Raw genomic sequence first — 23632 nt, forward strand, 5'->3', positions numbered from 1 at the left:
TTTAAGTTTTGGTTATGTATATATTAACCACATGAAAAAAACATAAAAAATAAATATATATATCTCTTGAAGGATTGGCAGAAAAATTGTTCTGAGAAGGTGAGCTGGGGGCTCTGGGAGACAGAGGTGGGCGGAAGACCATACGTTACACCATAAACCTTTTTGTATCTTTTAAATATTGCAGCGTGTGACTGTATTACCAGCTAAAAAATATTATTATAAATGAAGAGAAAAAAATCTTAAGTCCTCTCCTGTGGTGATTTGTGCTCTAAATTATTTTTTCTTACCTTGGATCAGTGATAAAGGAGAAGATGGGCTGAAAGGGAGTGAAACCTTTAAATGGTCAAGCTTAAGATAGAAAAGTTTTTAATTATGAAAAAAGAAATAATTGAAAATTTTAACTTATTTTGTCCAAAAGACTAAATAATGAAAAATAAAGTATATGTTAATTCTAGGGCACTGCAAATAAATGTGAATAAATAAAATTATTTACTTAAACATTGGAAGACATATTTTCTGCAGGACACTGAACCATCTAGTTATTCTGCAATTATAGCAGTAACATAAATAATAATAATAATAGCAACAATGATAATAATGGCTACAGTTTCTAGAACATTTACTCTGTGCAAGAGACAGTGTTATAGATTCGATATTTTATTGAATCCTCACAACCAACCAATAAAATAGGTATTATTAGATTAGCCACCTTTTACAATCTTAGAGATAATTTGCCCAAAGTTACAGAGCTAATGACTGAAATCTATCTAACTCAAGAGCCCACCAGGCTCCAAACACTATATGCCTCTCATCAAGGTGCCCTTGGGGAACTTCCAGGGTAAATCATCACAAGAAAAGCTCTGATATCAGCATCATCCTTCTGCCACCCATCCATTTCCACAGCACAGGAAATGTAAATATCCACCCCTGTACGACTAGGGCTAGAACACTATTTCTCTAATAATTTCTGACTTAGTTTTTTGGATTCAATTCCCAAAGAGAGTTTTTTACCCACCCACGAATTAAAAAAAAAAAATCCCGTTTTTGTACACATCACCACATGATGGTATGTGCTTCGGCTGGAGGGGGGTCACAGGGTCGGAGTTCCTGAGTTTGATGAGATGGTAGAAATTGCTCAGCCTTCATGTCACAGATGAGAGAGCTGGGACCTCGAGGTGTTAAGGGACTTGCCTTAGAGCTCTCACTAATGAGGAGCAGTCAGACGTAAAGTGTGGGTCTCTCAACTCCAAGTCCAATGCTTTTCATTAAAAAAAGCCTAAGTCACAGTGGACTGGGCTGGAGATTAAAGTCAAAGGGAAGAAAAGCCTGCTTATCAAACTTGCATCTCTTTATTAAAACAGTTTAATGTAAACAGAATTAACTGGTAAAACAGCGAATCCTTTCCAGAGGAAGGATGTAAAGCATTTATCAGTAGATCTCAAATCCTTTCCTGGTCGTTTGCCAAGGCAACCGCCATCACAACCTTCCAGATAGAAAAGGATATCCAGTCAGAAGGGAAACTGGATGGTTGCCTGCCATCCATCCTCCAAGCTCAGACGTGCCCTCCGCTCCAATGCAATTCCAAATAAATGACAGTCAAGGATGTTTTTGCATCTTTAACTGTAACTGTGATTTCATCCATTTATTCTGAACCATAGCTTTAGATAAAAACTCCTTTCTGTCTGTGGGCTTCCTCTGTCTCCCTCCCCACACTCCTAATACACACACACACACACACACACACGGAGTCTGCTCTTCCATCTGAATAAACACCGACTCATCTGGTAGCTCTGCTATGAGCAGCCCACTTCCAATGTTCTTTCCCTCTCAAGCTATGTAGAGGTTGGAAAAGAGGTAAGAAACTTACATAAATTATGTTAGTTAAATAACTTATAAGTTATATAAGTTAAATATATATTTATCAAATATAAAATATATATTATAAAATATATGTAAAATAAGTTATATATACGTATCAGTTATATAAGTTAACTTATAAGTTATATAAGTTAAATAAGCCTTATTTTAGCTAACAGCTCAACCTCGTGTTCCTTCTGTAGATGTGCAAAAAAAAAAAAGAATAGTAAAAATAACTAAAACATAGCAAGAGCAAGAAAGAGAAAGGAAAGCCAAAGAGAAAGCCCAGAAAACACACAAGCAGGGGGGAAAAAAAAAACAGTCCTTAGAGATAAGCTGAGAATGTTGGAGGAACAGAAAGAAAGAAATTCGGTTAAAAACTTAAAAAAAAAAAAAAGACTTGCTAGAAGAAAGAAAGCCTGCCTGGAAGAAAGATAATGATACCCGATGACCAGTCAGAGACTGTGGAAGCTGCATGTTTTAAAATCGTGTGACTCATTCCTTAGGGCCAAAGCAGAAGGCAAATGAGGAAAAAATTTCCAAAGAAAAATCTGTCTGTAAACAGGGTGGCCGATGGTCAGGGCAGGGTGGATTGGTGAAGGCAGGGATCGATGGCATCAAATGGGACCAGCTAGTATGAAATTTTATAAATACGATAAATCAGTTTCTCAGAATAGCTTACTGTGCTCCCAGCCAATTTCACTGCAGAACCATGAAGGAACTTAAAAGGGGGAGTGCGCAGTCTGGAAGTTAGAGAAGCCGGGTCTGGTAGGAAGCACTGGTGTGTGCAAGTCGCTCTTTCTAAATGAACGCCTGAAATATTTCAAGGAGGGAAATAAGCAAATCCAAGAACATACACCACTGGGAAATCTCAGAAGGTCACGTTTTTTAAATGTGTTTGTTTAGAGGAAGATTTTCAGTGTTTGACTATTTGAAAAGCCTAAAGGCAAAGAACCGTGTGTAATCAATGGAGAAGGTAAATAGGACAACTGCGGTGTTAACAAATGGTTTATGGAGAAGTGGAAAGAGAAACATGTGCACACCTTCTCTAAATCCACAATGTATTTAGTCAAGGATATAGAAGTTAACAAAAGTAAGGTGGCCCCAGTCCAGGAGCAGAGGCTGTGTCTCCTGTCCGCTGTCTATGCGGTGCATTGCCATAAGTGGCCCTCTCTGCATGGATAGTGTCCTCCACAACTGAGAAGGAAGCCTCATTCTTGCTTTGCCATTGCCCTTTTATACCTAGACTCTCATTAACATCCTGGAAAACTCCACACTAACAATCTCTTAAGGAAATATTTATAAACATCAAGGTCTCCTCATGCTTAACCCAAACTTAGCATCAACAAGGCTCCATCCCCTTGTGGGCGGGAATAAAAGTCTAAACAGTGTCAGTTGTTATTGTCTGTCCCAGCCTTTCTGGGGCCCAGAAAGCCTGTCTCTTCTCAGCAGCTTAGATGAAAACACCAAAACAAGAGACTGTTGCTTAGCACACTCACCAGAGATGAGAATTAAAGGATCTGAGAGCAACCGAAGCTGTCCTGGTAAGGGCTGTCCATGCCAAGGACATGGATTCTAACATAACAAAACACTGCAGAGGACATAAGAATAGCAAAGGATGACAATGGGTTCATCTGGCCACTATAATTCGTCTTATTTGGCTCCCAAGGTCCCATGTATCTTTTCAGTCCTTTTCTGAATCACATTGTCTAAGATTCTTCTGTCCTTTCACCCATCAACATTGATTAGAACAGCAGCATTCCCTCTACCATTTCCAAGCATCATTAGGCGTTCAGGCAAACAATTTGCCAAAGGGATGGAGTATGTAAAAGGGTGAACTCAAATAGAATTAGTGTTTCTGGGTTTACTGGGCCAGTGCTTGTCAAATTTTAATGCACATACAAATCACCTGGGGATCTTGTTAATCTTTAGGTTCTGATTCAGCAGATGGGGAGTAGGATCTGAGAATCTGCATTTCTAATGAGCTCCCAGGTGATGCCCATTCTGCTGGTCCATAGGCCACACATTTAGTAGCAAGGATCCAGTCCACTCAAATAACAGACCCAAAGAGGCAAAGGATCTCATTTAAGGTCCCATCGTTAGTAAGTACTGAGCTAGGACTTGAGCTCAGCTCCTCTGACTCCCAAATCCAGTGGGATTTCTCCGTATGAAAAAGATGCCAAGTCTCCACAGACCTGGCTATGTCTCTCTGACATAGGTTGTCTGGTTAAAAATAAACCAGTCATGTCACACTGAAAGATCATCTCCAACAACCAAGTAAAACATTTTTCAATTACAAAACCTAAAACACAGACCTCCTGTTTTCTCACTTTTTTCAAAGTCCTTATTAATATCTGTCAGTCAATGGAGACATTTTTGAAAGGGATTAGATCTTTCTGAAGCTCATATTTAAGCTCCCTGGACCTGTGATTCACACTGGATCAAAAAAGAAGAGAATTATTAATACATGAACATCTAGTGGGGGAAACTCTGGACATCTAATCTTCAGCCTCTGTAATGAAAACAGAAATGAGAATCATGTCATCAAAGTCATGTCTCCAGAGAAGAGATACAGGAGGAAGGAGTAACATCTCTGTGCAGCATTTGTGTGAACGCATATGGCCAAGTAATTAACCTGATAATAAACAGAGCACCCGGTCTTTTATCTCCCATAAAGTCTGAGGGTCATTCCTTCTCCCACACCATCCCTGGACCAGAGGGAAGGTCCCTAATTCAAGATCCAGCAAAAGAAAGAAAGCAATGCTGCTTCTTGCAGTATAGTTTCTTCAGTTGTCTCTCTCCCACTCCAATCCATCGTGCTAGGAACTCACAAAATGAGCCTGATGAATTCAAAAGTAAGCAGAATAACGAAAAGAGAGAAAGGAAAAAAAAATTAAAAAAAGCTCATGTTTATGAGCCTGTAACACAAAGCATTGATAGTGAGGAGAGGAATCTCCTGCCAGCCAGAGGCCCCTTCCAACGTCTCATGTCTGAGTAAGCACGGGTCTTGACCAGGCAACCGCCAAAGGTCAGAGGTCATGGAGAATTCCTCAGCCTGGGAGCAGAGTTAGGGGATATACAGAGCATTTCTTTCCCTCTCCCTGGCGAGGAGCAACAAACCATGACACACAGGCATCCCGCAACTCAACTGAGTGTTTTCTACAACAGAGCCACGATGTTCCAGATCAGGAAGCAAGGCAAGAAGCCACGCTGGGAAAGTTTTCCCACAAAGCTCTGCCAACAGAGTTCATTCCTCAACTACATCAGCCCAGGCTTCAGCCGGAGGAGTTCAAGAACAAGAGGGCAGAAACGGTTACATTCCTTGATTGTATGGAAAAGGAATCAGTAGGACTTTCCATCTGGGCCAAGAACTGAACTGCACTTGAAGGAGTAATGTGGTATAAAACACATCCCTCTCTCAATGGAGGTGCCATCATATAGCATAGATTTTTAAATGTCACTAATCTCATTTGTAGCATTCACTCGGCAAAACACAAAGAACACTTAATTGTTGCATTTTTGGAAATTAGAACCTAACAAATTTTAAAGAGTTAAAATTATTGTAAGAGAATTATTGTAAAATTATTGTAAGCATATCCTAGCAAAAACTGATACCTTGCTGGTTAGAAGCTGGAAAACTTTTCCAAAGCTTCATAGTCTCCTGTATCCAAAGATTAAATTTCTTTTTGGAGCATACCTTCCATTTGTTCTGGTGACAAAAATTAAAACTCTCTTCACCTCAATGTAAGGGTGGCCAGACAAGGAAATGAAGGAATGCCTTCAAACATGGCTATTGGGTATGTATTTCAGCAGAAATGTTTCACTGAAGTTTTGGGTGTCTGTATGGGAGAAATGGTTTTTTTCTTTATACATATTTACAGGATCTGAGCCTTTATATAATTGTCTCTTCTTGAGAAGGCCTCCTCCCTTGTGTTCCAGCTCAAGCAGTTGTTCACTGGAGATCAGAAGCAAAGACCCCAATAGTTTCAGGAAACAGACACAGACTTGTTCTTCCCCTTGAATCAAAGGAGAGACTGGGAAAGGGAGCTGGTCAGGACTTGCTGCCGCTCAATGGAAAAGGATCCACTAGGAATGCACACGCACCCCCCATCTCTCCACGCTGCTGTCTGAAACTGAACACCTCAGGCTTTGGGAAACATGCTGGCGATGGACTGTTGTGTTCTCATGTGATCGTCATCTGGGGCCAGAGAGCCAGGCCGAATCCTGTGGGTAGGCGGCTCTGTGGCTACTGTAGTAACACACGTCTGTACACATTGCAAGAAGGTGTGAAGGGGAGGCAGGTGAAATTTTAAAAGGTGTCCCCTCCAGACAGACAAATGTTAACAGGCACCCAGTCTAGGCAGACAAATTACTAAAAGATGCTCCACTTTGGGGAAAGGGGTTATGAAAGGCCCCTTTTCCTCCTGGAACCAGAACGTGGTTCAGCTGGCAGAGCCTGAGCTGGATTTCAGCCCCCACTGGTGCCCTTGATGAGGGACCTTCGTGGGGTTTGCAATGCACAAACTGACCAGTGGGACCCAGAGGCTTTAGCTTGGGGTTTTCCCTGAAGCGAGGAGATATTCCTTGAAAGAAATGCCTGGAAAGAAGAACTGGAAACAAAGATGAGCCTAAGACTGGAGCGGGAGAAATCGCCTCCTTTCCCAGAGGCCTCATGATTGGGCCCAAGACTCAGGAGAGAAATGTGTTTCAGCACCTCCCTTAGCGGGGAGACTCCTGGTAGGGTGATCCTTGCTACATATCAAAAGGCCAGGTACTTGGTTAGAGACCCTCTTGAAGCTCAGCCTAGACCCTGAGCACTGCCAAGGTGAGTAGAAGTTTCAGGTTATTATTTGTGTTGTACTTCCCTTCCATTTATATGCAAACCTTCAAAAAAGTCTTATTGAAAATTATTGTTTGGACTCTGATGTGCTTTGAAGAACCAAGGAAAGGCCTGAACCAGGCTCAGAAGACAAAAGCAAAGTTGATAGCAGTGTCCCTTTCCCAAAGTCAACATGATAGCGGCAGTCATAGTGTTCTTCAAGCGATAGAAGTGTTCTTCAAGCCCCCAGGAGGGCCATATAGCAGAGGCAACATCACACCGCCATGATGACAAGCCAGTGCCCTAGGAACCCATCAGAAGTGGCTCAGGGACCATTTAAGCAGACTGCATTCTGGAAGTCAATAGGCGGCATTCAAGCCACTGTTTGGGTAGTTGAGGAAAGATAATCTCATTGTGAAGCCACAGGCTGGGAAGACCTACAGGAACTTAGAGCAGTATAAAGACTAAATACTGGAATAAACACATTCATCCATTCAACCTATATTTTCTGAGTGTTTTATTATAGAACATAGCTACACATGTGTAAACAAGACAGGGTGAGGGAAAGAAAAGTTAAGCAAAAAAGAAAAGAAAATATCAGGTGCGGAAGGTTCTTTTTAAAAATAAAATAGTCATTGTGATAGAATACTAGAGAAGTTTACTTTAGATTGAGTGGTCAGGGAAGATCACAAGCTGAGATCTGAATCACAAGAAGGAGCAGCTATGCAGAATCTGGGGAAAGAGTGTTCTAGGCAGAGGGAACAGTGCGTGCAAAGGCAATGAGGCCAGAGTGTGCTTGGTACATCTGAAAAACAGAGAGAAGTTCAGTGTGGCTGGAGTGCTGTGCAGGAGGGCAATATGTGTGAGAGGAGGGCAGGGAGGTGGGCAGTGACCAGATCAGAGCGAGCCTTGGAAGCCAGGGTAAGGCATTCAGATCTCATTCTACTGTAAAAGGAAAACAGTAGAAGATTTTAAGTAGAAGAGTGTACTGTTCTATAAATGTATTTAGAAGTCCAGTCTGGCCATTATGTGAGAAATGGCTTGCAGGGAATTAAGAGAGAAAGCAGAGGAACCACTTGGGAGGGCGATGCAATGGTCCACAGGAGAGAGGATGGCAACTAGGACTAGGGCAGGGCTTCTCAACCTCACAACTACTGACGTTTTGGACCATATAATCCTTTGTTGTAGAGGGCTGTCCTGTGCATTGTCGGAAGGTTAGCAGCATCCTTGGCCTCTACTCACTACGTGACAGAAGCAATCCCCCTTCCCCAGTTGTGAGAACCAAAAATGTCTCCAGATGTTGCCAAACGTCCCCTGGAGGGCCAAACCACCCCCACTGAGAATAACTGTACTATGATGTTAGCTGTGGAAGTGACAAAATTCATAAATTCTGAACATATTTTGAAGGAAAAGCTGACAGAATTTGCTGATAAGAACAGATACAGAGTGTGAGAGAAAGAGAGGAGTTGATGATAGGATAATTCCACGGGTTTTGACCTGGGCAGCTGGAAGAATGGACTTGACACGTACAGCAGTGGGTAAGACTGCAGGAGGAGGGAATTAAGACTGTTGCTTTGAACCTGTTAAATTTGAGATTCCTATCAGGCATACATTTGGAAATGGAAAATAGACAGCTGAAGTTCCAAGGAAATGTCAGAGTTAGATATACATATTTAGCAGTTATTCACATACATATACAGAGATAGAGATAGATGATACCGATAACATATAGATGATAGACAAATGATTAGATAGATAGGTAGATAGACAGAAAGATAGATAGATAGATTAGATAGATAGATAGATAGATAGATAGATAGATAGATAGACAATAGATGATGATGATAGATAGATGATGGACGGATGGATGGACAGATGGACTGACAGATAGATAAGTAGACAGTATTTGGGACTGGTCAAGATCACCTAATAAGAGTGTCAAGTTAGGGAAGAGGGGTCCACAGACAAAACCACAGGACACAAGGTAGGGAAATGAGCAAAGGACTTGACACAGAACTATCAGTGCAGTAAGTAGGAGAAAAACCATAATAATGTGGTGTCACTTAAGCCAAGAGAAAAAAATACTTAAAAATAGGAATAACTAATTGTGCCAAATGGCTGAGACATCAAGCACCATGAAAATAGAGAGGCACCCACTGACAACACGAAGTTCGTCGATGACTTGACAAGAGCAGTTTTGATGAGGTGTCCCAACAATGTGGGTGAAGGGATTCAGCTACTTTTCCTAACCCACCAAGAGAACTGGAGTACTCTTCTAAAGTATTTGAAGCTGTTATCTACAACAATGATGCAAGGTAATCAGGGCTGACTAATGTGATTATCCATATTTTCCAAGTAGGAATAGTTTGCAAGAGGCATGTCAAGGTTGAGGCAGTCACTAAAAAAAAAGTTCTGGCTACAACTTTCCAGACAGGTTGCACACCTAAAAGCCTATAGAGGGGCCAGCCCCGTGGCGTAGCACTTAAGCATGTGTGCTTCGCTGTTGGCGGCCCGGGTTCAGATCCTGGGTGCGTGCCAACACACCACTTGTCAGGCCATGCTGTGGCGGCGTCCCACATAAAGTGGAGGAAGATCGGCATGGATGTTAGCTCAGGGCCAGTCTTCCTCAGCAAAAAGAGGAGGATTGGCATGGATGCTAGCTCAGGGTTGATCTTCCTCACAAAAATAAATAATAAAATAAAGCAGAATAAGGTTGGAGTTTTAATAGGCATAAAAAAAAAGCCTATAAAAAGAGAGTCAAATGAAAAGGGCAATGAAGTTCTTCAGACCAAAAAGAAATCATAGATCATACTAACAAGGCTTAGGAACATAGATTACACCAGAGCAGACTCTTCTCCAAACATGCCCTGAATCGATGAGCCAAATGTCACCTGTGAATAAAACATGGTCATCTCACCAGCCCCCATCTTTCAGCAATGGGGGACACAGTGAGGGTCAGCACAGAAGAAGTTGCTATCATTCTACCAGACTAATTTAGAATCAGAAAACTCTCCAAACAAAGTATTTCAAGAATAAATGAGTGAATAAACAAAGGGAACAAATTTGAAAAATGGTTTCTCTAATTGTTCCCCCCAAAAATCCTCTGACCCAGAGAAGAAAAAAAAAAATACAAGGCAATTATTGGAGTCTATTTAAGAGCCTCATTCTCTACTCACCCCAACTACCCCATAGGAGGGATAGGCATGCCAGTCCACAAGGAGAGCCCACCCAATGGGTGATACATATAAGAGTAATGGGCTGGGAGCTCCCCTATGAGAAATGTCATCACAGTGGGATTGAGAATTCCTCCCAAGGTGGCTATATAATTCTCACCTTTGGAAGGAGGGAGGACCAAGCATCATGGACCTCTCAGTTCCACCAGTCAACCTAGATAGGTCTTATGGGCAGAACTGGAAGACACCTACCATGTTCATGGTTTGGTAGACTAAACATAGCAAATGTCAATTCTCCCGAATTAATATATAGATTTAATACAATTCCTATCAAAATCCCAGCAAGTTTTTTGTAGTCATATTATTCTAAAATTTATATAGAAAGGCAAAGAAACTAGAATTATCAAAACAATTTTGAAAAAGAATAAAATGGGAGGAATCAGTCTAAGCAATTTCAAAACTAATTATATAGCTACAGTAATGAAGATTCTATTAGTGGAATAGAACATAAAACTCAGAAATAGACTCCCAAAAACATACCCGACTGATTTTTGACAGGTTAAAAAGCAATTCAATGGAGGACAGGTAGCTTTCATAAAAAATGGTGCTGAGCAATTGGATATCCATAGGCAAAAGAAAAAAGAAAGAAAGAAAAGGAAGGAAGGAAGGGAGTGAGGGAGGAAGGGAAGAAAGGAGGAAGGAAAAGAAAGAAGGAAGGAAGAGAAAGAGAGGGAGGGAGGAAGGGAGAGAAAGAGAAAGAGAAAGAAAGAGAGAGAAGAGAAAGGAAAGAAAGAGAGAGAGACAGAGAGACAGGGTAAGAGGGAAAGAGGGAAGGGAAAGAGGGAAGGGAAGAGAAGGGAAGGGAAGGGATGGGGGAAGGGAAGGGATGGGAGGGAGGGAGGGAGGAAGGAAGGAAGGAAGGAAAGAAGGAAGGAAGAGAAAAGGAAAAAAAAGAAAGGGAATGAACCTCTCCCTAAGTCTCATACTTTATGCAAAAATTAACTCAAAATGGATCATGAACTTAAACATAAAATGTAAACATAAAGAGGGGATAGGGCAGGAAGGAAATGGGTGTGGCTACAAAAGGACAACATAAGCAATTGTTGTGATGGAAATGCTGGGTGTCTTGACTGTATCAATGTCAAAATCCTGGCTGTGATATTTTGCAAGTAATTTTGCAAGATGTTACCAATGGGGGTGAACTGGGTAAAGGGTACATGGAACCTCTCTGTATTAGTTCTCACAACTGCATATGAATCTACAACTATCTCAAAATAAAAAGTTTAACTTAAAAAAACTAAAAATAATACCTCTTTCAAAATTTTAATCCATCGTTGAGCTCAAAACAAGAAGAGAAATCTCAGCATGCCAAAAGGGAAAGGGAAAGAGAGTTGAGTGGGAGTTGAAGCTGAATGGCCCTCGAGAGAGCCTTGACCAGCTATTCAGATTCGAGTTAAGGATTTAATTCCCCAGCAAGGGCTGGAAGTGAGGCTAGGGTTTAGGATGGAGCCAAGAACCGTATTCATTTTAACAAAACCTGAGCTGAGAAATACTGTCCCTGACTGTGAAAAAGAATTTAAAAACATTTGTTTACTGACTCAGGCATACAGTCCAGGTGGTGGGTGCCTAGACCAAGCCCTTGGTGGAAGGGGGGTACCCTATGAAGAGTGAGAACCCCTCTATCATGCATAAGTGTGAAGTCTAACATTTTGTACATTCCTCCCAGTGCAGAAATTTAAACAGAAAATACTAACAACAAACTAGCCTGGAACAAATCCTATAGGGCCTCTGGCAACAGCAACCCAAAGCCACCCCACTGGGATTCTCACAGGTGACAACTCCCACTGAGGATGAATTCTGAGTCTAATTGATTAAAGAACATAGTTTCCCCATCAAAGAACTTAGAATGGAGCAAATCAACTAAACTGTTCAAAAGAAACAAATTCCATAACTTCAACGTTATAAAAGTGTTGAGGGAGAAAGGGTCGTGAAACGATGGAGATGACAGAGAAAGAGCTGCTGTGTGGGGGACGTGGGCTGACTCAGTCTGAAAGCAGCCTCCAAGAGGAGAGGACCAGAGTCGTGTGAGAGGATATTAAACGGAGGAGGAGGTTGTCACAGCTCGTCACGTGTGACCTTTCCTGGGTTTTCAGTTTGCCACCATCTGAGTCTGCTCCAAGGGAGACTAAATGAACCTCAAATTATAGACAACTCCAAGAGAACACAGCCCTCAAGATTAGGATGACCACATCTGAAGCAAAGAATATGCCAGCCCTGAGCCATAGGAATGAGAAGCAGATGGCCTGCTCCACATGAGAGTTTCCTTCCTCAGAAAGCCTTCCCAAATGCCAGCTCTGTCCCTAGGAGGTTGGAGGCTTAGAGCCAGTATACCCTAACCCTGCCATCCTGTGAATCTGAGTGTGGGGTCATCCCTAGGTGAAAGGAAAAATAAGTATCCTGGAGGTCAGATCTCAGACAGGTGATCAGGAGAAATCAGACACAAGTCCAACCACTGTCCTTTTGACTAAGACCACTCTAGATGAGCACCTGAGCAAGTGAACTTGAAGCCAGCCAGCTTGTGTGCTCACAGAAAGGAAAGAAACTCATTTGGCTTTTGACGCCTTTTCTTATAACCATCCATTAATTGTCCAATTATGTGTGAAAGGCTCCAAAATAATTCCAGTGGATTGGTTCTTCTGGCAAATGTATTTAACAATTTGGATCTAAAACTTTTCCATCATCTTGGCCACCACACAAGTCCATTACTTAAGATTTGCTTCTTCGTGCTCTTGTACTTAGTATGAATCTGAGACCTGCATCTGAAAATGCCCACAGGGTGGTTCTCACTGCTCCCTGGGGCTATTTGAAATTGAAAAGGTCCCAATATTCTATTCCCAAGCCTGGAATAATGCTAAACAGTATGCAATTTCCGGGCCAGCCCAGTGGCTTAGCGGTTAAGTGTGCGCTCCGCTGCTGGCAGCCCGGGTTTGGATCCCAGTCGCACACCGACGCACCGCTTCTCCGGCCATGCTGAGGCCGCGTCCCTCATACAGCAACTAGAAGGATGTGCAGCTATGACACACAACTATCTACTGGGGCTTTGGGGGAAAATAAATAAATAAATAAAATTAAAAAAAAAAAAAAAGTATGCAATTTCCCCTAGAAAACAGAAGATGAAATTAGGGAGCAATTGAGAGCAGCAGTTCTCAGCCCTGGCTACACGCTGGAATCACCTGGAGAGAGCTGCTACTTTAGAGTAAAATTGGCTAATACTGCTACTTAATACCCACTCACACTAATATGGTGGTTGGCAACACCTACTGCACGATAGAATCTCTTAGGGAGCTTTAAAAAATAATGATGCCTGGGCTCCACCCTCAGACCAGTTAAATCAGAACATCTAGGAGGTGGAGCTGGGGCACGGGTACTTTTTTAAAGCTCCCAGTTGATCCTAATGTTCAGCCAGGGTTAAGAATGACTGCTGTAGTCTAGCGCTTCTCAAACATCGGTGAGCATCAGAATCGCCTGGAAATCCTATTAAAGCAAAGGCTCCCGAGAGGCACATAACAGAGACCAAAAGCAGATCAGTGGTTCCCAAGGAGATGGGGGGATTGGAGGGTGACTGCTAAAGGGTTTCCTCTGGAGCTAATGAGAATGTTCTAGAATTTATTGTGGTGATGGTTGCACAACTCTGGAATATATTTAAAGTCATTGAATTGTACACTTTAAGTGGGTAAATTGTATATATGTGAATTATATCTCAATAAAGCTATTAAAACACACTCAGGTTTCTGGCCACCTCAGAGATTCTGAGATACTAGGTCTGAAGTAAAGCCCATGAATTTGCCTTTTTAAATGGCTCCCAGGTGATGCTGGTGCTACAGGGTCACAGGCCACACTGCTTAGCCCACGGAAAGGTACCTGCATTTAAACTTCCTACGATTTTATGAGCATGATAATGATTTGCATGTAATGAATAGATGTGGGTTCTCACACCAATGTTCTTTGGCATAGTGTGGTCTTTGCATGTTTGTCTCATAGATCACTTCATTCCTATGTGCCTGTCCTTCCAGAACAGGGGCTCTTTCTTCTGCTCCCCTAGTCATAGAGGATCAGGTGTCACTGATGCTTCCAGAGTTGTCTCATAGAAATGAGAGCAGGGATTGCAAAGGGAAAATGTGATGTGAATCCAGAGCAAGCCCAGAGGGTGAGGACCGTGGAGCTAGGAGATATCCCCCAGTTCAGCCGAGCACTGTATGAGGCCTGGGGAGAAGATGAAAAGAATAGGGCATCATTCTTGATTTTGTGTCCTTTATGATCCAATTAGGGGGAAATGATAAATACCTAAATATGAAAATCCAGATTTACAGAAAAAGGCAATGCGAGAATTTCCATTCACAGTAGTCCTCCCTTATCTGTGGTTTCGCTTTCTGCGGTTTCAGCTACCTGACGTCCGAAAACATTAAATGGAAAATTCCAGAAATAAGCAATTCATAAGCTTTAAATTGCCCACCGTTTGAGTAGTGTGACGAAATCTCTCACCATCCCACTCTGCCCCACCCAGGACAAGAATCATCCCTTTGTCCAGCGTGTATCCACGCTGTATATGCTACCTGCCCGTTAGTAGCCATCTGGGTTATCAGATCAAGTGTCATGGTATCACAGTGCTTGTGTTCAAGTAACCCTTATTTTACTTAATAACATCACGAAAGCACAAGAGTAGGGATGTTGGCAATTCAGATATGCCAAAGAGAAGGCGCAAAGTGCTTCCTTTAAGCAAAAAGGTGCAAGTTTTCAACTTAATTAAGGAAAGAAAAAATTATTACAGTACATTGTTATAACTGTTCTATTTTGCTGTTAGTTATTGCTGTTAATCTCTTACTGAGCCTAATTTATAAATTTAACTTTACCATAGATATGTATTTTTAGGAAAAAACATAGTATATGTAGGGTTTGGTACAGTCCATGGTTTCGGGTATCCACTGGGGGTCTTGGAACACATCCCCCATGGATAAGGGGGGCTACTGTATTGTACAAAACGAGTCATCCCAGAGGTCCTTCAGAAAACTGGACTTTCTTGGTACATTTAAACTGTCGTACAACGTTTTACATTAATTTTCACACAGTATTCTAACAAAGCCAAACTATACAAGTAGAAGACAAACAGAATCCTAAATTACGAAGAGCAGGATTCTCATCAATCTGCCAGTAATGAGGGGAAGATTGAGGACAAGTGCCTTCCGTAGGAATGAGAATGCCACTAGTGGTTTTGCTCAGCAAACCAGCCCCGGCCTGGGCGCCAAGGCCGATGCCCCAGGCTCTGCCATCACCGCCCCCAGGACTCTGGACTCTCTCCACCTGCAGTTTCTCCCTAAGCACACTCCATTAGTGCTGGAGCCTGCCTCCTACTCCAGCACGACAAAACCCCAACATAATTCCGAAGCACTGTTTGCCATGCAGTTGCCGGTGGGGCTGTCACTGTTGTCACTGCTAGAAGAAAGAGGGAACTAAAGGACTGTTTTTTTTTTCAATGCAGGTTTAAATTTTGAAAAATAAGCTTTGTCACATTTTGAGATGTAGCACGTAATAGTAGAAAGACTCAGGCTCAAAGTAACTGTGCAGTAAAGTTATTCAACATCTCCAAGCTTCATCATCTGCTAAAAAATAACAAATATGGAGGGGGGCAAAGATGACAATGTACACAAACCACATCATAAACCACACATTCCAGTGCCTAAAAAATAATTATTATGGCAGCCAACATTCATTGAGTGTCTATTATCCACTAAACACTCTTCCAAAATTTATATATATATATATTCATTTAATTCTCACAATATTCTACTACAAGTATCAGCAGACTTTTTCTGTAAAGGCCAAATAGCAAATATTTTGGGCCTCGTGGGCCATACGGTCCTTATCCCAACTACTCAGCTTTGCTGTTGTAGTTTGAAAGTAGCCATAGACAATATATAAACACATGGGCATATCTGCGTTTTAATAAAACTCCATTTATAGAAAAAAGAGGCAGTCCAGATTTGGCCTGTGGGCCAGAGTTTGCCAACCTCTGCTCTCTGAGATGGGTACTATCATTATCATCTCCATTTTACAGATGAGAAAACAGAGGCACAAAGGGATCCACAGACAGCCCAAGGTCCCACATGAAGTCTGATTATGAAGTACACATTGTCAACCATTATATCATAGCAGTTGCTGACGTCACTATCATTACTAGTAAGCCTCTCACTCATTCCAAATCCAGGTTTTCCTAACTCAAAAGGGGCTGGCCAGCCAGTCAGTCACCAATACCCTCAGAGCGGCCTCAGAGGTTGAAGATCCACCTCCAATCCTCCCTCTTCCTTCCCCAATGTTCCTGGTTGGAGTTCTCCCTGCTCTGAACCCTCCTTGCCCTTACTCTCTGTACCTTCCAGATTGGTCGACTTTTAATTTCATGCACTTACTCCCCAACCCACTTGGAGGCCAGGACCATGGACATCACAAGTGCTCAATTTGCGTGTGTTCAATGCGTCTGTGAACCCATCGGCAATGGGTGTGCAGGCCAAGACAGTAGGGGCCTAGGGGCGGAGGAGGAAGGCGATGGACCCAGGCACTCACCAGTCCATGGCAGGCACTGAGGGCTGCAGTCCCGATTCTGGTGCCCTGCTGCAGAACCGTGCCCCTGAGATGGCAGGGGGGGCCTGAGGAAGCCACCATCTTAACATGGGAGAGGTTCCCATATCTCCTCTCCACGATGTAGTTTTTGGAAAGAAATCCCTGATTGACTGTCAAGTTAAAAAACAGGTCCTTCTCCTCATGTGAAATTCTATAGTACACCTGGTCCTCTGGGCCATCCAGATCTCTCTTCTTCCTCCTGCTGGCGACAGGATGGTACAAGGCATATGACAGAAAATGCCCACTCGCATCTACTCGGACAGGAGCCACCACGTGGTATTCTGGCAGGGCCTTGATAAAATGCTCTGAAAGAAAAGAAGACACAGAATAAAACTGAGAGAGATCCCTGCTGAGTCTGTGGCCAGACAAATGAACTCCTGTTTGGAACTTAGATTTTAGCTTGTTGATTACACAATCCCATTGTTGCCTTGAAGTTTAGATCCTGTATGCCACACAAATACTGTCAACATTAAATTCCTTGAACTTGAATTGACATGTAGCTCCTTCTCGATAACGTGTAGCAGTCTGAGGTGACACTAAGGCACAGCTCTGGATGTCAGATGTTTTACCAAAGACAAATTAAGATGAGAATTAATTCATGAGAAATACTGTTAGGAAAGTGGCAACATCAGTATGATGAACAGGAACATTGCAAGTCCAGACTTCATTAATACGAATCACAGAGCTTCACTCTTTATTATAAAGAGCTTAAACGCCCCAGGAACTTCCTGTTAAATCAGGTTGGAAGAAAAATGCAAAAACACAGCGAACCCATCATATACACTCTGACAAACCTCACACCGATTACAGCATAAGTGTTCCATAAGGTAGGAAAGAATGTTTAAAGGAACCTGGGTGTTTCCTTTTTATTTTTACAATATACACGAAAGAAAATAATAAGTGAACACATTAAGATCTGAGGCATGGGCTCAAAATATGAAAATTGCCACTTTAAAAATGCAAGACAAGAACACTTGCTCCTTCCACACAAAAGAACGCATACACCTTTTGACTTAAATTTAAATCCCCACCACTGCCTCCTCATTTTGATGTTTGAGGACAAATCTTAAAAACAATGCTCAACGAGAAATAAAAAACAAAACAGGTTAATACAGAGCCGTTTACATTAATGGGAAAAACACGCACACAAAAACAATAATACAAAGTTTGCCAGAACATACGCGAACAAAAACTACATATGGAAATAAAACAGTTTTCTGTGAGGAGGAAAGGGAGCGCGGAATGGGGACAAAAAATGGATAAATAAATAAAAAAAGGAAGGGGTGTTGCACAAATTAATGATGCTAGTGTGCCATGAACTAGGAGTCAAACTGACTCGGTCCTCTGTACCGCCCACTCCCCAAGGAATATCTGAACCTATTCAGTATCAGAGCTTCACTGCCCTTCCAAGTTCAGACCTCAGGAGAGGAATGGCCAGGTCGAGTGGGGCAGATGAGGTTGGCTTCTACAGGATTTCTCCCATCTTGATCTTTTCTTCTACTATTCACAATGATGTCTCTGGCTCCTTCAGGGTTGGAGCAGTGGAGGGAAGTTAGGAGCAGAAAAAGTCTTATTCAACTGAGTATAGCCATATCTTGCAACGATACTCCCTGTGTGTAGTCAATGTTGAGATGCTGACTTCTATAAGAGAAGCTCTTATATCCCTTAGAGGGCCTGTCTCTGAAGCTACATCTCAAAGAATTAAACATGATTTTTGAAAATATAAAATGAGAGACAAAAGTTTGCCCAAGTCCCAGCACCTATTGCCCAAAGAATAAAAGATTTATAAATAAATTCTATAAATAAATTTACAGATTTTGACCCAGTTGCTTTTGATCTAATGAGTTGCTAAGAGAGCCAACATAAGCCAGCTGTATAAGAATATAATGATGATAATCATAGTAGCCATTCAAGGAGCACTTGCTCTGAGCCAGGTACCATAAGCGTCTCCTCATTCAATACTCACAACAACCCTGTGATACAGATTGTTATTGCTCTCATTTCATAGACAAAGATACTGAGTCTGAGAGGTCACAGAGACAATAGGCAGCATTCCTTGGATTAAAATCTTGTGCTTCCTATTTCAAAACCATGTTCTTAGCCACCACACTTCACACACTTAAGTGTGTGAAGTGCCAAGTTGCACTTGGCAGAGAGTGTAACAGAGGAGAGGCCATAGCACTGCCCCTGGGGAGATGATCTGACAAGGAAAGAACTGCTTGACTTCCTTAAGAGGCCTCAATGTGCTCAGCACTAAATGGAGATAATGATTGCCTCTTTATCGGGCAGAGTAATGGGAGATATGACCAGTTTTCTCTCTTGATTTGACTGCAAAGGAGGCAGCCAAGCCATGTCAGCCCATAGGTGTGGATAGAAATAGAAGGCCACATACAGAGTGTGGTATATGTGGGTGACCCTCCTGCAGTTGCTTCCTCTATATGATGGGAATAATGATAATAGTATCTACCTCTTAGGGTGGTCGTGAGGGTCCAACGTATTAATACACATAATAGATTTAGAACAGTGCTTGATAAATAGCACTCACTGTCTAAACACTACCTACTATGGATATTAGAGATAGAAACTTAGCTACCAGGATCACTGTGGCCATACATGCATGTAACCTCCATGCAGAGATAGGGGAGAAGCCGGCACTCACCTTGGCTTCCTCTCAGTAGGTGTTTAGTTTGAAGATTAGCTAGCTATAATCTTGACCAGTAGAAAGCAGAGCTCAGAGGGGATATGATAGGGATGGAGAAATAAGATGTCAGGATATAATAACAGCTCCTAATGTTTATCATTTCTATGATCAAGCACAGCATTACACCAACAAGCACATTTCTATGGTCAAGCATAGAGTATACCAACTTGGTCTGGTCTAATCCTCACAGTTTTCTAGGGTGGGTATTATTAACATGTCCCTCATCTTAGCCCTCACTCCCACCTCTGTAAAAAGACAATGAAGGGGGGCAAGGATTCGTGCTGGGGCAACCTGACCCCAGAGCCCACCCTTCTAACCTCTGCCCTCACTGCTTCTCAAAAGTCTGCCACTGAGAACCAGATGTCAAGGTGGGGTGTCAACAAGACTGTGGGGAGGGGCTGAGACACATCGTAATTACACCACAATCTGCACTAGGGCTTATGGAAACACGTTATAAGCCCCGAATACTTTGATTTGCCTTGTTTAAAATTAGATTTGAAGCCCTTGGCCTCAAACTTCAATGATATTTCATGAGAAACTTCGAGTGAAGCCTGTTGGCACAAGTGCTTTTGAAAACACAAAACACCAAGTGATCTTTTACCCTCTGCTTAGAAAGAAAGGAGACAGGTGAGAGGATATTTACCTGCCAGTTTTTATAAAGTTTAGGTTAAATCTATCCTTATTCTTTATATTTATTTCTATCTTAGAAAGCAATTGAATTTCTAAGACTCCTTACTAAAAAGGGCAATGAAATTCCCGCAACAGCCAGAAGCTTATTTTCATCATCACAGGATAATGAATTAGCTCACAACCCTATGATAACTAACAGCAGACCATAACTGCTTATTATAATTAACGCAAATAAAATATCAAAACTGTAAAGTCTCTTCTTACATTAAGAAAATGTCTGAAATCATTTCGTCCTTGCAGAAGTTATTTTTTGCAAATGGCATAAATACATGATGATAACACTTGGCTTGAAACACACTGCAACACTCTCCATTCTTGCACAAGCCTGTGTAGCCTAGAGCACATCTCTAACACGGGATACAGTGCCTGCCCAGTTGATTTCATGGAGTTGTCAGGAGCAAAAGAGATCGTAGAAGTGACCACTGACCTGAAAACAGTACAGCGAATAAGGAACCTAAGGGGATATCACTGGCTGTAGAAGAGAGACCATATGTGTGGGAGATTAATATTTCCCATTGTTCTGATACCTGGTTGGGAACCTTGTGGAAGTCATTACACATTCATATAAATCACAACTGAGCGTTGGGGAAAGAATACTGGGCAGAAGATTGTCAAATATGCTTGCTTCTAATCCCAGAAAGGATTGGATTTATCTCCATGCTCCTTCCCTGGTCTAAAATCCTGACTCTCTACATGACACTTAGAACTAGAAGGAACCTTAATGGTTATCTAGGTTCTGAATGTGTTTCCAACTGTGGGGCCCTGTGCAATCCCCTTCACCCCTCTGGTGAAGTGGCATTTAGTCAACAGACTGACCACCTAGGCCTCCCACTCCTCATCAAAGATAAGGATGGGAGAGATGCTATCTGAAGTAATTTGCAAGTTTAAATATCCTGAATTTGCATACAACTAAAAAATGTCGTGAGAGGAAATGGAAGTCTAGAGAGAGTGAGTAATTGTGAAGCAGCAGGCAGGTCATTCAGAGGCAAAACCCAGGTCATCCTATTCCCAGGAAGCCTTACAATTTCCTTCCCTCACTAGTTTGACCTCATCCTTTCTCTATCTCTCTCTCTCAACTTAGTTCTAAATGAAAGTCTGCTCAGAAATTTCTTCTTTGCATGAAATGTTGATTACTTGTAAATCCACTGGTGAGTTAAGAACAAATATTTCAGTGAAAAAGTTTTTAAAACCTTAAATTTTTTTAAAACCTAAATATCTATGCATCACTAATAAGCTCAGTGCACTTTACAGCTATTTTTCAAGATCAACTACTCTCGGCACACAATCCTAAAGGCGACCAGGGAAAACAACCATCTCCCACTTTCCCGAAAGGAGAAAGCAAGGCCCCGTGGGTCTGCTCCACACTAAGCTGAATTCGCTTACAAAGATGTGGAGCACACAGAGCTCAAAACCAACCCAAGAGAATGTGTGTCTGAACCAAAGCATCTCCAAATGCCCTGGGAAGTGCTCGCAGGCTTTGTTTGTGCTGCCGCAGAAGAGAGACTTTTCACAAAGGGGCCGTTTTTCAAAGAACAACAGTCTTGGCTATTTTAAACTTGGGGGTGGGAGATGGTATCTGGACCGTTTACACAAGCCGGTGCTGGCTGACTGACATCCAACCCCAGCGTCTGCGGGCTCCAGCCTTCAAGGAAAGCAAAGGGACTTGCTTCTGCTAGCTCTTAAGTGATCTCTCCAGCGGTATTTGAACTTTGCAACGTAGGCAGAAAACCCTGCATGGAAAGCCTCAACAAGGACAGGCTGGTGGTGTCTGCCACCCAAGTGGTCTTGAGGATTAAAGGAGGTCAGAAAACTATGGAAGCTTCCCAAGACTTGAGCACAACCAGCAAACACGGGACTTAATGGTTGCTAACCCAGTGCTCTGTGTGCACGCGCACGTGTGTGTGTGTGTGTGTGTGTGTGTGTGTGTGTGTTGTCCCCATTATTGCTATAAGGCAATGCTGCTTGACTCTAAGAGGCCGGCCTCTGGAGTCAGGCTACCTGGGATCAAAACCTGGCTCCACCCTTAGCTAGGCCCATAAACTCTCCAAGCTTTAGCTTCCTCATTTGTAAAACAGAGGCAGTAACAATGGTCCCTGCACCCTAGGAGCTGTTGTCATGGGCTGACACACACAGAGCGCCTTAGCAGTCTTGGCGCATGGAACATTCTCCAGCCACACAGGCCATTCCTGCTGCTCTGACTGTTTTCTCCCAGAGGCACAATGAACTCCCCACCAAACAGGAAAGGGTCTCAGACCCTTGCAAGGCCAGTAAAAAAGCAGAGTACCACCCTGCTCAGGGTGTTAGGCTTAAAACTAATAATAATAATGATGAAACGTCTATCACAAGTCCTCCAGTGCTTTCTAGAGCATTATGAGTTTCACGAAATTCAAAAAAAGACTCAGCCAGCTGTGATCGGGAAGGCAGGACAGGGAAAGGTGAGCCCCTATGGGGGGTAAATTTTCACCAAAAGGATTTTATTTTTAAAACACAGTCCTAAATCTTTCCAGGAAACCAAAACACAGCCAAGCTCACTCAGCAGGGGGGCGGAATACATTTCCCCTTCGCAGACGAGAAGTTTAAAACTAACTAGAAACACTGCAATGACTGCCAATGGCCAGTTGGAACTTTTTTTAAAAATCATTTTCCGTGATCAGAATCTCAAAAATAGGAGATTCAAACTGGGGCAGCATTCAGAGGAGACAAAGGAGAGAGGTGGTGGGTGGTTACCAGCTACCTCTGAAGCATCATCAGTGTAAAAGAGATCGGGATACTCGCCTTTCAGTAAGAAAGCAGGATTCATCACCTTAAACACTGAATTCCAGGTTACTGAGCTCCCAGCCCAGATTTCCCTACAACTCAGCCAAATGGCTTTGCAGAGTTCAGCGAGTGGGGGAAGAGAAAAGGGAGCAACTAACTTCTCTCACGTCTTAACCACTACGGTTTTCAAAGGAAATAAAGAAAAGCCACTAACCTTGCCTCCTGTCGGGGAAGTGCACCGGGCCCGGCTGAGGTTGTCTCCCATAGCAAAGGACCCCAAGGCTCAGGAGCTGAGCCACAACGGAGAGGTTTGCAAGCCAGCTCCTCTGGGCACATGGCATGATTCAGTTGTCGGGTAGAAGAAAAGTCAACAAGTTTTAGCTCTCAGCTCAAGAAATAAAGTCCTCGCCTGTGGCCGAGCAGGAAGATGCAGGAGTGCATGGTCCAGGAGTGGGGAGAGAGCGGCTGAAAAGCGGCCCACGGCCTCCCTTGCCTTTTTTTTTTTTTTTTAAGCAGAAAGGGGCTAGTTACCTTTATTTCCCCTCCCTCCTCCTGAAGGGGGAGTGATTCAGCTGACAGAGTAAGCTTCCCGCGGGGTGTGTGGAATGGGTCAGAGCGGGAGGGCGCAGCCCACCCCAGATCCCCACCCCTCTGCCTTCGCGCCCGGCCCCGCAGCCAGCTCCGGGCATCTTCCTCCGGACTCCCACCCCCGCGCTCCTCCGCCCCGCCCAGAGCCCGGCCAAGCCGGCCAAATAGGGGAGCCCCGGGAGAGCCGCCCTAGGCGGGACTCCCAGCGAGAGGCCCCCAGGTCAGCCCCTCACCGGCCGAAATACAGGCGGAAAATGTTGAGCACAGAGATGGGTCAGAGGGGACCCTGCTCCCTCTTCCTCCCCAGCTCAGTGCTGCCCCCTTTCCTGCCTTTCTCCTCCCAGTTCCCAAACTTTTCCTAACATTGCTCTTCCA

General features: G+C 43.0%; 1 protein-coding gene across 3 annotated transcripts in view; it reads right to left on the reverse strand.

The window, feature by feature from the left end:
* Positions 1 to 23275, reverse strand: part of ADAMTS12 (ADAM metallopeptidase with thrombospondin type 1 motif 12) — a 296380-nt gene extending 273105 nt beyond the window's left edge. For 2 of the 3 annotated variants that reach the window (XM_087443173.1, XM_014781569.2), the window contains exons 1-2: positions 22884 to 23274; positions 16465 to 16826 (exon numbers count right to left, since the gene is read on the reverse strand). In XM_087443173.1, coding sequence (XP_087299299.1) covers positions 16465 to 16826; positions 22884 to 23010 — 489 coding nt within the window. In that variant the 5' untranslated portion in view covers positions 23011 to 23274. Of the gene's footprint in view, positions 1 to 16464; positions 16827 to 22883 lie in introns of all 3 variants that reach the window. The other variant, XM_087443172.1, reaches the window with a different exon arrangement.
* Between the last annotated feature and the right edge of the window lie 357 nt (positions 23276 to 23632).

This window comes from Ceratotherium simum, chromosome 18 (assembly GCF_057802395.1).
Source record: "Ceratotherium simum simum isolate JZ-2026a chromosome 18, ASM5780239v1, whole genome shotgun sequence".
NCBI lineage: Eukaryota > Metazoa > Chordata > Mammalia > Perissodactyla > Rhinocerotidae > Ceratotherium > Ceratotherium simum.